Source organism: Schistocerca americana, chromosome 2 (assembly GCF_021461395.2).
Source record: "Schistocerca americana isolate TAMUIC-IGC-003095 chromosome 2, iqSchAmer2.1, whole genome shotgun sequence".
In the NCBI taxonomy this organism is placed as follows: Eukaryota; Metazoa; Arthropoda; class Insecta; order Orthoptera; family Acrididae; genus Schistocerca; species Schistocerca americana.
In genome coordinates this window covers 287899943-287914155 of record NC_060120.1, presented here as the reverse complement: position 1 = coordinate 287914155, position 14213 = coordinate 287899943, and the positions used below count along the sequence as shown (strand labels likewise).

Genomic DNA, 14213 nt, shown 5'->3' with positions numbered 1-14213 from the left:
TGCATTTCACAGACAGACATTAACTTCCACATGTCCCAGTATCTGCTACAGATAGTGCTTACACAGTTATGTGATTCCTGCACAGGGAGAGAGACTTATTTAGTTTTCTCATCAGACTGCTTTGGCATGAAATACATTATGCAGTGTTTGTATTTGACAGATTCCAGCAATTTGTATAGCTGTGGTGGTACCACATTCACAGTCTGTGAATATGTTTCATGATTTAACACGGCTATATATTGTCAGCCATGTCTGTTCCTTTGGATATGCATGCATCTCCAAAGTAACAGTGCATCGAACTTTACAGGCACTTTTAAATGCAGACATTGCACTAATGTGCATGTTAAATTGTTAATTGAATGCACCATTTTGGTGAACTGTTTTACATTATTGCATGGAGCTATGTCATGTACTATAACTAGCTTTGCAACATGACAAGAAAGACCATTCCTAACAGGATCAAAATTTATCTTGGTTTATGAAAATATCATCTATAAGTGTGCTGCTTTCCTGTCCTACCCAAGTTGGGAAATCAATAACTGATGTCAAATTGAAAGAACTGAGTAACACTTCAGGTTCATTCTTCCTACCACAATCTTTCAAAAAACCTACATCAAAATCCCCACAAATAATAATTTACTTCCCTCTCTCTGACAGATAGCACAAGAAAGAATCCAAGTTTTTCAGAAATTGTTGCAATGGGACCTATACACATTTACAATTAAGGGTACTATTATTTAGTTTGAACTCACAAGCACATGTTTCTCTATATTGCTCTACATAAAATTTTTTAGTTTCTAAATTTTTCTTGTTATGATAACTTTTAACATATATAGCAACTCGTCCTTTCTTCATATTGTCTACTTCCATGTGCAAAATGCTTATATTCACTTTTCTATATCTGTGACTATAAGATGTTCAGATGGGCATACTACATCTATTACATCCTCAGTTTCCAAATCTTCGAAACGAACAAGAAGTTCATCAACTTCATTTTTTAATACACTGATATTCTGATGTAATATACTAACATTATTTTTTGCTGTTCCTTTATGAGACTATTTGAAATGAACAAGTAGTTCATCAACTTCATATTTTAATCCCCTGATATTCTGATGTAATGCACTAACATTATTTTTTGCTATTCCTTTATGAGACTATTTTGATTTAGTAACACCTTTAGTACCTGCCTGTCTGACCTTCTCATTAGGCTTAATTCCTTTCTATGTTGAATAACTGAACACTCACCTTAGCCTAAGAAAGAGGTTCTCCCATGAGTTACCACACTCCCCCCTCCCCCGCTCCCCACACTTAAGGATTTTCGGTCTGGTCCCTTCAATCCCACAAACCAACCAACCAACCAACCTTAAGGATTTTGCTATCACCTCAGCCAATTTACCTTTTTCTTTCCTATAGAGATGCAGGCCATGCCCAGTGAAATTCCACCTACTAATTGCATCAGTGGAAACCAAACCCATGTCTGACCCAGTACCTGCCCAAAGCAGCTGATTGAACTCCATATTTGTAGACACCAAGATGCTTTCCAAGAGAAAGGAATCATTGAGGATTCCCAGTGAAAGTATTGTCCAAGATACTACATGGAATTTTATCCAGTCGCCTGATTCAGTTCAGTGATAACCACATTATTTGTCACCATCTAGAACTGCGGTGGATATATTCCCACAGAATGTTACAAAACACAAGACAGACTTTTCTGTGGTCCAGATGGAGAACACTTGTCAAGGATTTTGTTTGTAATTGAAGATATTGATCCAAACAATAACTACTCCTTTGTCTTCAAGTAAATATGCATCAGTTATAAATTTTGACACATGAAGATAGAAAGAACATATACTTTCTGGTTGCAGCAGACATGCACACAAGTAAATTACTAATATTTTGATCTTGTGAGATGATGCTGTATACAGCAAATATTAGTTTAATGTAAGACAAGTCACACATATGAAACATTCAGTAACATATTTTTACTAGAATTTTACCATTTTAGTTGATATTTGAGCACTGTTAATTACATGTAACAATGTTTGTAGATTTAACTTATTAAGCTGCAGTTAATACTGCAGTATTCTGTTTTCACTAGATATTCTTTGAGCATCTTTGAAATGTTCGTATCATGTATGATGTCTTTTGGATGCTGAAGAAACTTCTTATTGACATGATACTTGAGTTCTGAAGTCATTTATCGAGAATTATCAGTTGGTGGGGTATGCTGTTGGAGAAATTCTCTTTAGCCTTGGTCTACCTCTACAGATTTTTTGCCCTCTCACACTTTCTTCAATTACCAAATTGACGATTCCATGACGCCCCATGCTGTGGCCTACCAACTGATACCTTCTCATTTTGAATTTGCCCATAAATTTCTTTTTCCCCAGTTTTATTCAGGGCCTTTTCTTTAGTTATTCGGTCTGCCCATCTAATACTCAGCATTCTTCTCCAATGAAATTTTTATGGACATTAGTAAATGGTTCCTAGCCAACTTTTTGTCACTAAACTTTGAAGGAACACGCAGTATGCAATTCAGAACTTGTAAGAGGTTCACCACCAGTATATGCATAAAATATGATGACAAGTAGATGGTAGAAGTTGACAGTGTTAAATTCTTGGGATTACTGCTTGATAATAAATACAACAAGGAGGAGCACCTAACAAATCTCTATTGAAATGTGAATGTTATCAGACATAGGTGATATAAAAATAAACTTAGCGTACTTTGCTAACTTCATTCTATAATGTTATATGGGATTACTTTTTGGGGTAACACATCAAGCCAAACAAAAGTTTTCTGAGCCCAGAAACATGTAAAATGAATTATTTGTGATGTGAACTCAAGAACTTTCTGCAGAGGGCAGTTCTGACTACTGCTTCCCAATAATTTTATTTCTCAATGAAGTTTGTCTTTAAAAATACATATCTTTTTCAAACCAACAGTTCAGTTCGTGGAACTAGTAACAGAAATAAAAATAATTTTCACAAAGATTTACAGTCTCTTACTTTGGTCCAGAAAGGTGTCCATTGTTCAGGAACACACACTTTCAATAACTTGCCAGCAGTCATGAAAAATTTAACCAGTAACAAAGTTCAGTTTAAAAGGAAATTGAAGGATTTATTCAGTAGCCAACTACTTCTACTCTACTGATGAATTTCTTAGCATGACCAACTGATGTATATATCTTATTAGTACATCAAATAATGCTAGTATTATGTACACTCTGACTTCTGTACCAATTCGGTGCCATAATGTGATCATTGTAAATAAGCGTTGTAAAATAATTCTTCTATCTGATGATGCATGGCTACAATAGCCTAAGAATTATCATATGCACTTCTGTGTATTGAATATTCATATATGTTATTACTTTTTAAATGTAAATAGGTTTAAGATTTTTTATGTGTTCCACATCCATAAGGACTATTTCACTTGGAATCTGTGAAAGATATTAGCTTATCTGTTTTTTCCTTCATAAATATTTAGTGTGTATTGTTGTTTTCTGGCACGTTCAACATCCTGTAGCGTCTCCTCATTATGTATCAATTGGAATTAAAATTATGTATAATCTAATATATTCTCATCTTATTTCAAAAGCTTCAATTATTTTCTTGTCTCAACTGTTGTCAATGTTTCATTTCTGTACAAGGCTACATTCCACATAAATATCTTCAGAAAAGACTTCCTAACTGTTAACAGTGTTAACAAACATCTCTTTTCAGAAATTAGTTTCTTGCTATTGCCGTTCTGTGTTTTGCATCCTCTCTACTTCAGTGAGTGTCAGTTATTTTGTTGCTCATATAGCAAAACACGTTTACTGCTTTTATTGTCTCATTCTCTAATATAATTATTTCTGCATCATCTGACTGAGTCAACCTACATTCCACTACCTTTGTTTTACTTTTGTTGAAATGCATCTAACAGCACCCTTCCAAGACACTGTGATTCTGTTCAGCTTATCTTTCAAGTCTTTTTCTATCCCTGACAGAGTTAGAATGTTATCAATGAACCCCATAGTTTTTATTTCTTCTCCCTGGATTTTAATGCCCTCATCAAATGTCTACTCTGTTTCCTTTATTGCTTCCTCAATGTACAGACTGAATGACATTTTGTGTATGCTACAAATCTTTTTCACTCCATTTCATCTACTGCTACCCTTTCATGTCCTTCAATTCTTATAATTGCAGTCTGGTTTCTCTATAAGTTGCAAATAATCTTTTGTTCCTGTATTTTATTCTTACTGCCTTCAGAATTTCAAAGAGCACATACCAGTCAACATCGTCAACAGCTTTCCTTTAAATCTGCAAACACTTTAAATGTAGATTTGTCTCTCTTAAGACAATAATAAAACTATAAACTTGTGTCTTTCTGTTTATTTGTTTGAACAGGCTTATGGGAATGTGATGAGTTACTATCCCAAAATCAAACATTTCCACTTTATATTTTGATGTAGTTGTATATTTAAGTACCAGCATCTACATGTGTGGATACAAGAAGTCACATAAACAAACTGAATCATCTCAAACTGTTTGTCCAAAAAACTCACAAGCAGAGAGAGTGTTCTCATTTACAGGTCAATGTTTATACGAAGTACTTGTGATTGGTCCTGGGGGGTGGGGTAGTGTCTGCTTCAAGGACATCCTGGGGTCCGGGGGCTGGACGATTGGTACCTCCATGTCATCTGGCGATGAAGTCTGTGGTGGAACAAGAAGTGGTAGGTCCATCACGAAGTCCTGCAGATGGCATGGTCAGGTGAGGCGACGGCTGGCTCGAGAGAAAGCCGATGGGCCGAAGCATGGAGAAGAACTAAAGTGTGGAGAGACGATTCAAATCTCACCGAGTGGATAGATGAAGGTGCTTAGGATGGTGGGGTCACAGTGTTGAGAGAGGACAAAACAATGTAGTATCTTGACTTTGAGGCACTCATCTGATAATGGAGGATTGTGTCCATAAGAAGGACGAGAACATGGTCGCGATCTACTACCAGCAAGACGTCTTCCACGCGGATTGGCAGAACTGAGGCATAAAACTCGATCGTAGGAGGGTTGACCTCAGCATGGGTGGCATGGGTTGGAAAACCCATGAATGCAGAGTCACTTAAACTGTTTGGGAAACCAGAAAAAGGTGCCTCGCTAGGGCTGGACACCGGTGAGAGACCATGGGCCTGAGTGACTTGTGGTGTATCATTCAAGGAGTATGAAACATGGTGGGGGCCTTGGTCATCAGCCATATTGGGAGAGCCTGGTGCCAGAGAATTGGAGTCCACAAATGCAGGTTTGACCTGACGCAGTGAAACTGTCTGTGTGGTGTCCTTGACGAGAATGGTCTCATGTTGAATCCCCACGTTGCAGAACCTTGAAGGGGCCCGGGTAGGGAGTTGTAAAGGTTGGCGTACTGTGTCGTCCCGTAACATGACATGGGAACAGTCTTGAAGAGAAGCGGGCGTGTAGGAGAGTGGCTGGGTATGGCTAACCAGTGGATAGAGGCGCATGTGCTCGAAATGCATATACAAGTGGCTAATGAAGTCTGGGAGGGTGGGGCAGGGGGGGGGGGGGGGGGGGGAAATCCTCCTGAGCCATGGGCTGGACTAGTTCACCTGACAGGACGGGGTCCTCCCCATAAACCACCTCTCAAATGGTTCCCTGGATGTCTGGTTTGTGCGTTGATCTCAACCCTAAAAAGACCCAAGGTAGAGCATCCGAACAAAGGCAGTTATAGCATCTGAGGGTGGTCTTTAAAGTGTGGTGCCACCATTCCACCAAACCGTTGCTCTGGGGGGGGGGGGGTACAAGGTGGTGTGGATTTTGTGGATACCACACATGCGACACAGCAAGACGAACAGGGATGACTCAAATTGCTGGCCTTGGTTTGTTGTGATTGTGGCTGGGCAGCCGAACTGGGTGATTCAAGAGGAGACAAAACCTTTATCAACCGTCTCGGTCATGATGTTCGGCAAAGATATGGCTTCCACCCATTGGGCAAGCAGTCAATAGAAACCACGACATGTCTAAAAACCTTCTGATAGTGGAAGAGGGCCATTGAGATTGATATGGACGTGCCTGAGATGTCCTGGAGGAATGTGAAAATACCCAGCAGAGGGACTGCATGGTGGGGAACAGGCGAGGCACTCAATAATCATGTTCTTGGTGAAGTCATACTTCAGAGCCGGTGGCAGAGAGAGGAGCAGGTCACAGATCAGGTGTGAGTGGTCATGAAGCTGTGACATGAGGCACATGAACCTGGAGTTGTCATCAGCAACGTGACGTTGCTCGAAAATGTGCTCTACGAACCACGACACAAGGTTGTCTTCTGACAGCAGCGGTAACTCCTTTAGCCGTCCAGGAGGAGGAGATGGAGGAGAATTAGGAACCTCTGGGAACAATGAATTGTTTATGTGAGCTGCGAAATCCCATTCTGGCCACAGAATGGTAGCATGACAGTTCGGCATGGCATGTGTAACGGTGGAGGGGGTATAGGTCCAAAAACATGTTTGTCACAGTTGCCATGTGTGTGATCACTGAGCATACCTGTTGCGTCGGGGAAGGCCATTGTGGCAGGCACAATTGGTACCATGGAATGAACAGGCAGAAGGGCAGCAGGAGCCGGGGTCCCCGAAACTGATGCACCAACCAGGGATGTCACATTGAACTGTCCAACTTCGGAGAAAACGCGGAAGGCCATCACAGTAGGCACAGCCGGTGCTGTGGAAACAGCGAGCATGCTTATGGCAGGAACCAGAACCCTCTGTGCGGGCAGAGGGGGTGGGGGGGCAGATTGTGAACATGTGCGACATGAATTAAAGTCCACGACATATGATGGTGGCAAAGTTTGTTGTGTGGTGATGTATGTCGCCGGATAGGGGTGGGGGTATGCGTCCATTGGTTACACAACACCAACAGTAGGTGCTGGCTTGTAAACTGATCTCGCACTATTATGGTCAACTGCCTGCGAAGAAGTCCTGGGGAATACCGATGGTGCACTATTAGTGATGATATGTCCTTGGCTAGTATTCACAGAAGTCATAACGGGTTTGAAGGACAGCTGATTGAAACATGTTACATGTTACGGTAATTGCAGCACTGCACATGGCACCACAGTAATGGTCACAGGAGCACACTATGAATGAACATTCCGCTGTGGAGGCAACCTAACCTGTGCATTTGGATTACGATCACATGAAACACTATTCTGACTATCGTCTTAGTTGAAATGCACATGGTGACGAACACAATCCGGAAATACAAATCCTGAGTCCATTGTTCTTGTTGGAGGTGCAGCTAACAGCTGTTGTGGCAAGACCAACATCTCATGTGATGTGGGTGTAGAACATGGATGTCACAGGAGACATGATGAGTACATCCAGAGAGCTGGTTTGAGCTTCCAAGTCCATGAGGAAAGCATTGTACAGAGAAGACATGGCAGCGAACAATCACTTGTAGCACAATGAACAGGCGCGGGAGACATGGAATGTAATCGAAATTCGTAACGAGGTCACCAATGTGGGAATGTAATGGGTTACTATCCTGAAATCAAACACTTCCACTTTATATTTTGATACACATGTATATTTAAGTACCAGCATCTACGCGTGTATATACAAGAAGTCAACAATAGAATTTAAGTTATGAAACAATTACTGATTTCACCCTATAATGAAAGATACTAACTTGGAATAGTCAAAATAAATTAGAAAATCAATTACTTACATAAAACTAAGCACAAAATTAGACCCGGTGTTATATTCTTCAAAACTGAGGGCCAAACTTTCTCTTTTATGGAAATGCAGATAATATTCATGTATGTTATCATAATTAGTTAAAATTGAAAAAATGAATTTTAAGGAGGCAGATGGCAAAACAAGAGGGGAAGTAAAAATATCCCAGCTTGCTTTGTCACATCCAATAAAAAGTAATGATATGCACAGGCCTTTCTTTAACTTCTTTTGAGAAGCACGGTCATCTAGATAGTGTTGTAATAAAAGTCATAAGCTCAGTTCCTACATTTCTTGGGAAACCAAACTGATCCTTCCCGAAGTCAGCATCTACCCTTTTACCATTCTTTGCTAAGTAATTCATGTTGTAATCTTGTAAACATGACTTATTAAACTGATTGTTCTGTAAAATTCACATGTACCACCTCCTACTTTCTTTGGAATTAGCGTCCAAAAGTATTTCATCTGTCCCACAGTATGTGGAGTAGATTCATCATGGTATGTTCTTCCAAGGATCTCAGTAATTTTGAAGAATATCTTCTATTCCTAGTGTCTTGTGACTTAGGTCTTTCAGATTCTTCTATTATATCCTCCATTTTCCTTTCCATAATATTATCTTCAAGTTTGTTTCCTTTGTACAGCCTTTTTGTGTATAACTTGTACCTTTTGCTTACAGGTTTGCGATCTAAGCTATGGATATTTATCTAGCTGCTTCTTTTTACTCTATAGAAGTCTTCAATTTTTCTATAGGCTGCATCCATCTTTCCCATAGTCATGCTTGCTTGTATTTCTTGTCAAACCATTTTGCACTTTCAGTTGATCCCATTTCTGTATTTTTGTGTTCCCTTTTCTCTACTTAATTTGCTACAATTTTTGTTTGTGTTTTTCTCATTTCATCAATCTAATTCATCACATGTTACACAAGGAATTCTAGTGGGCCTTGTCTTTTTGACTATATGATCCTCTACTGTCTTCACTGTTTCATCTCTCAATGCAACACACTCCTCTGCTGTTGTATTTCTTGCACCCTGTTTTCAGTCAATTGCTACCTAAAGCTTACTCTGAAACTCTCAATAACTGGAAGTTCTTTCAATACATCCAGGTCCTGTCTCTTTAAGTTCCTTCCTTTCTGCACTTCCTTCAGTCTTAATCTTCAGAGCATAACCAATAAATTATCATCCCAGTCCGCATCTACTCCCAGAAATGGTACACAATTTAAAATCTGTTTCTGAAGTATACATGTTACCATCATGTAACTTATCTGAAACCTTCCAGTATTTCCAGGTCTCTTCCACATATACAACCTTCTCTCAAACCAAGTTTTAGCAATTATTAAATGTGCTGTGTGTAAAATTCTACCTGATGGATTCCTCTTTCAGCCATTTCCCTAGGTCATGTTCTCTTACTATTTTTCCTTCTCTTCCGTTTTCTAACATTGAATTTTAGTGCTCCATCACAATTAAATTTTAGTCTCTCTTAACAACTTTTTTTTTTTTTTTGTTTTTATCTGAACACAAATTCTTTCAATCTCATCATCTGCAGAGCTAGTAGGTGTATATAATCTTTACTACTGTGGTGAATGTTGGCTGTCTGTCTGTCTTGCCTATTATATTTAATTCATTACACTGTTCATAGTAACTCAGTTGTATTGCTATTTTCTTAGTCATTATCAGACCTACTCCTGCAGTAACCTTAATTGATTTTGTGTTGATAAACCTGTACTCACCTCACTAGAAGTGCTGTTGTTTCTGCCACCAAACTTCATTAATTCCCACTATATCTAACTTCCACCTATCCATTTCCATTTTTAAATTCTCTATCCTACCTAGCCAAATAAAAGATCTAACATTCAACTCTCCAACCCATAAAACATTTTAATTAATTGAATGAATGACAAAAATGCAAGAATTTGGAAACTGGTGTTTCCTTACTCTGTCAAATGAAGAAAAGACCAAGCAAATTGGACCTGTTCATAAACTAAAGGACATGTTTCTTACAGTTTCTGGTCAAGATAGTAAAATCAGGATAGATATTAAGTATAACACATTAAGTAGTCACCAAATTATTTATTCATTCATTCACACATCATGTTCTGTCAGTCCCTTCAGGGACGTGGAACGAATTAAGCTATCCATTAACAGGCAGAAGCTACCAATGGAGGCCACTTCTGTAAAGTACAGTAACAACATATTATTACTAGCATCAGTCTACTCAAACTGATATTTATGGTAATAATGTGTAGATTATGTAACATTAATGTTAGGAAGAAAACAACTACTCTGAAAAAGCACTGCTCCTCCTCCTATACTATTCAGCTGCTATTATTTTTTGATACAGCAAGCAAAGAATTTTTACTTTACACACACTATTATTAGCTATTTATGTAATGATAAAACCCAGATTTATCTCAGACACATATTAGAGTTACACAGATGTTACATTGGTAAGTCAAAGTCAATATCCTTGTGTCATCAGGAAATAGTACAGTTTTTGATGAGTCATCCAGTGTCCCCGGTATGTCATTTATGTACATCAAGAACAGAAGTGGGCCAAACACCAAACTTTGTGGCACATTATATTTAATGTGTCCTGCTGTGGATTTAATTTTATTCACGTTGTTTCATTTGCTAATGTTACCCTCTGTTTTCTATTGTTATTTTCATCTGTGCAAGAGGAAGGTTTCATTATTATGATACAATGTGAGAGCCAAATGATGTGTGCCTTTTCTTTTCTGTTTTATCCTTCCTGTATTTTCTTGTGCAAGTTCTCTTTTCATCTGTTTTATTGTCAAAGTTTTTATTTTAACCCTGAATTTTGAATTTTAAATGTAAGCTCATCAAGGAACTTGATCTTAATATTATTCCTGTCTCTTTCTCTACTGTGTTATTCATGTCTTGTTTGTTCATAGTCGCAGAGCTAGTAAAGTGATATGCATATATGCATTATGACTTTCTCGTGACTGCCACAATAATGCTTGCATATTTTTAAATGACTCATTCTTGTAAATTTTTTATTGTTGCAATGAATGTGCTGTTGTCTGTTGGCATTGCGTACACATCTTCCCTACAAAGTTAATACAAAGTGAAATATCCTTCCACACGCATGCACGCACGCACGCACACACACACACACACGCACACACACACACACACACACACACACACACACACAATTTATCCTTTGCCTCTCCTCGTCCTCATAACAGATGGCTCCATCTCATCATGGTGTCTGCTCTGCCTTTCTGACCTTCCCCAACCCATCCCTCTCTCTCTTCCCCCAAAAAAGTAACTAACTATTATGAAATCTAGGATAGTATATTTAATATGTGCCTATTACAAATGCTCAATTTTTCATCTCCTGAGGATAAATACTGACAATTAATTCTGTCTCATATTTTTATAGCTTCCTCAGGTGAATTCTATGAGTAAATTTTTGATAATTATGTTGTAGTTAAGCCTACTGAGTAGAAATATTGTGCAATATCATTAATGTTTGTTACCTCTGTAACATATCAGAAGAAGGATTTTTTTTCCTTTACAGTATCTGGAGTTAAAAAAATACAATGCAGCATATGAAGCTTGGAATAATGCTACAACTCTTAAGCCACTGCACAGTCTGGCATGGAATAATATGATAATTATGTTGGACAACATAGGTATGTTGACTTTTTGGTATTGTTTATTTAATGTTGGTATAAAACAGAGGATCTAAATACTTGGAACAGTTTAAAGACATTGTCCCACAAGAACATTCTGTATTATTTTGGTAGAGCACTGCTCATGAAAGGCAGACTTCAAGCTCAGTAGCCTGTTCAACAGATGTTTTACCTGATGAGAGAGTACCACTGATAGAAGAAATGGGTCAAGGTGATGGAAAAGAAATTACCTGGTGAAAGCTGCCCAGAAAGAATAAATGTCGGCATTCATGTCTAGTGTGGCCCACATGTGAAATTATGTGAATATGTATCTAATGTTAAATAATTTAATTTTGATGAAAATAGGTGATCAGATAATGCACAATTTAGATTTTGTGGAAGTAGATACTCTAAGACTTCCATTTAAATGAGTGGTTCAGAAGTCCTGCACTACGTCTTTCATTGCTAAAGAGCAAGATGGTGTTAATCCTATATCAGACTGTGACACCGACCACCACCACCACCACCACCACAATCACCATTGTGTTCTCAGAAATATTTCAATGGACATCATGTTTTTGATTAACTCTTCTGATGTTATTGTATCTCTACATGAAAAGCAGCAATTACAATAACATACATGTAAGATTGTAAAATAAGTGTGAATAATTTAATCTGTCATATCAAGAAGGCTCACTAAATCTCTCTCTGTAAATTCCAGGTTTTTACATATCATTACCTTGAGGCGTCTGCATTCACCAGTACTGCATATCTATACTATATAAAGGCTGAAATTGTGCTAATACTGCTTGTTAGTGAAGTGATGATCTCTGGATTTTATTTGCTGCATCTTAATAAAGAAACAGGGTGTCTGTAGATTTGTGCCAGTATGGAGCACTGTGTAGTACCATGATGTGCAATTACATGAATTATAAACTCATGCAGAATTCCAGGTACAGTGGAGCAGTATTTTACTAACTCGTCATCCTTCACACATGCCTGTAACCTACGCTGACAAGAGTCATTATGTACGAAATTTGGAATTAAGGAAAGATAAAGAAGGTTGTATACATGGAAGAAACCTGGAGATACTGACAGGTTTCAGATAGATTATATAATGGTAAGACAGAGATTTAGGAACCAGGTTTTAAATTGTAAGACATTTCCATGGGCGGATGTGGACTCTGACCACAATCTATTGGTTATGAGCTGTAGATTAAAACTAAAGAAACTGCAAAAAGGTAGCAATTTAAGGAGGTGGGACCTGGATAAACTGAATAAACCAGAGGTTGTTCAGAGTTTCAGGGAGAGCATAAGGGAACAATTGACACGAATGGGGGAAAGAAATACAGTAGAAGAAGAATGGGTAGCTTTGAGGGATGAAGTAGTGAAGGCAGCAGAGGATCAAGTAGGTAAAAAGACGAGGCCTAGTAGAAATCCTTGGGTAACAGAAGAAATATTGAATTTAATTGATGAAAGGAGAAAATATAAAAATGCAGTAAATGAAGTAGGCAAAAAGGAATAGAAACGTCTCAAAAATGAGATCGATAGGAAGTGCAAAATAGCTAAGCAGGGATGGCTAGAGGACAAATGTAAGGATGTAAAGGCTTATCTCACTACAGGTAAGATAGATACTGCCTACAGAAAAATTAGAGAGACCTTTGGAGAAAAGAGAACCAATTTTATGAATATCAAGAGCTCAGATGGAAACCCAGTTCTAAGCAAAGAAGGGAAAGCAGAAAGGTGGTAGGAGTATATAGAGGGTCTATACAAGGGCGATGTACTTGAGGACAATATTATGGAAATGGAAGAGCATGTAGATGAAGACGAAATGGGAGATATGATACTGCATGAAGAGTTTGACAGAGCACTGAAAGACCTGAATCGAAACAAGGCCCCAGGAGTAGACAACATTCCATTAGAACTACTGACAGCCTTGGGAGAGCCAGTCCTGACAAAACTCTACCATCTGGTGAGCAAAATATATGAGACAGTCGAAATACCCTCGGGCTTCAAGAAGAATATAATAATTCCAATCCCAAAGAAAGCAGGTGTTGACAGATGTGAAAATTACTGAACTATCAGTTTAATAAGTCACAGCTGCAAAATACTAACGCGAATTCTTTTCAGGCAAATGGAAAAACTGGTAGATGCCGACCTTGGGGAAGATCAGTTTGGATTCTGTAGAAATGTTGGAACACGTGGGGCAATACTGACCCTACGTCTTATCTTAGAAGCTAGATTAAGAAAAGACAAACCTACATATCTAGCATTTGTAGACTTAGAGAAATCTTTTGACAGTGTTGACTGGAATACTCTCTTTCATATTCTGAAGGTGGCAGGGATAAAATACAGGGAGCGAAATGCTATTTACAATTTGTACATAAACTAGATGGCAGTTATAAGAGTCGAGGGGCATGAAAGGGAACCAGTGGTTGGAAAGGGAGTGAGACAGTGTTGTAGCCTCTCCCCGATGTTATTCAATCTGTATATTGAGCAAGCAGTAAAGGAAACAAAAGAAAACTTTGGAGTAGGTATTAAAATCGATGGAGAAGAAATAAAAACTTTTAAGGTTTGCCGATGACATTGTAATTCTGTCAGAGACAGCAAAGGACTTGGAAGAGCAATTGAACAGAATGGACAGTGTCTTGAAAGGAGAATATAAGATGAACATCAACAAAAGCAAAATGAGGATAATGGAATGTAGTCGAGTTAACTCGGGTGATGCTGAGGGAATTAGATTAGGAAATAAGACACTTACAGTAGTAAAGGAGTTTTGCTGTTTGGGGAGCAAAATAACTGATCATGGTCGAAGTAGAGAGGATATAAAATGTAGACTGGCAATGGCAAGAAAAGTGTTT

At 38.4% G+C, this 14213-nt stretch overlaps 1 protein-coding gene across 2 annotated transcripts in view; it reads left to right on the top strand.

Moving 5' to 3' along the window:
* The window catches only part of LOC124593815 (protein O-mannosyl-transferase TMTC4-like), a 135580-nt gene that overhangs the window by 101313 nt on the left and 20054 nt on the right, over positions 1-14213 (top strand). For both annotated transcript variants that reach the window (XM_047132163.1, XM_047132164.1), the window contains exon 11: positions 11259-11373. In XM_047132163.1, the coding sequence (XP_046988119.1) occupies positions 11259-11373 (115 nt within the window). The remainder of the gene's footprint in view (positions 1-11258; positions 11374-14213) is intronic.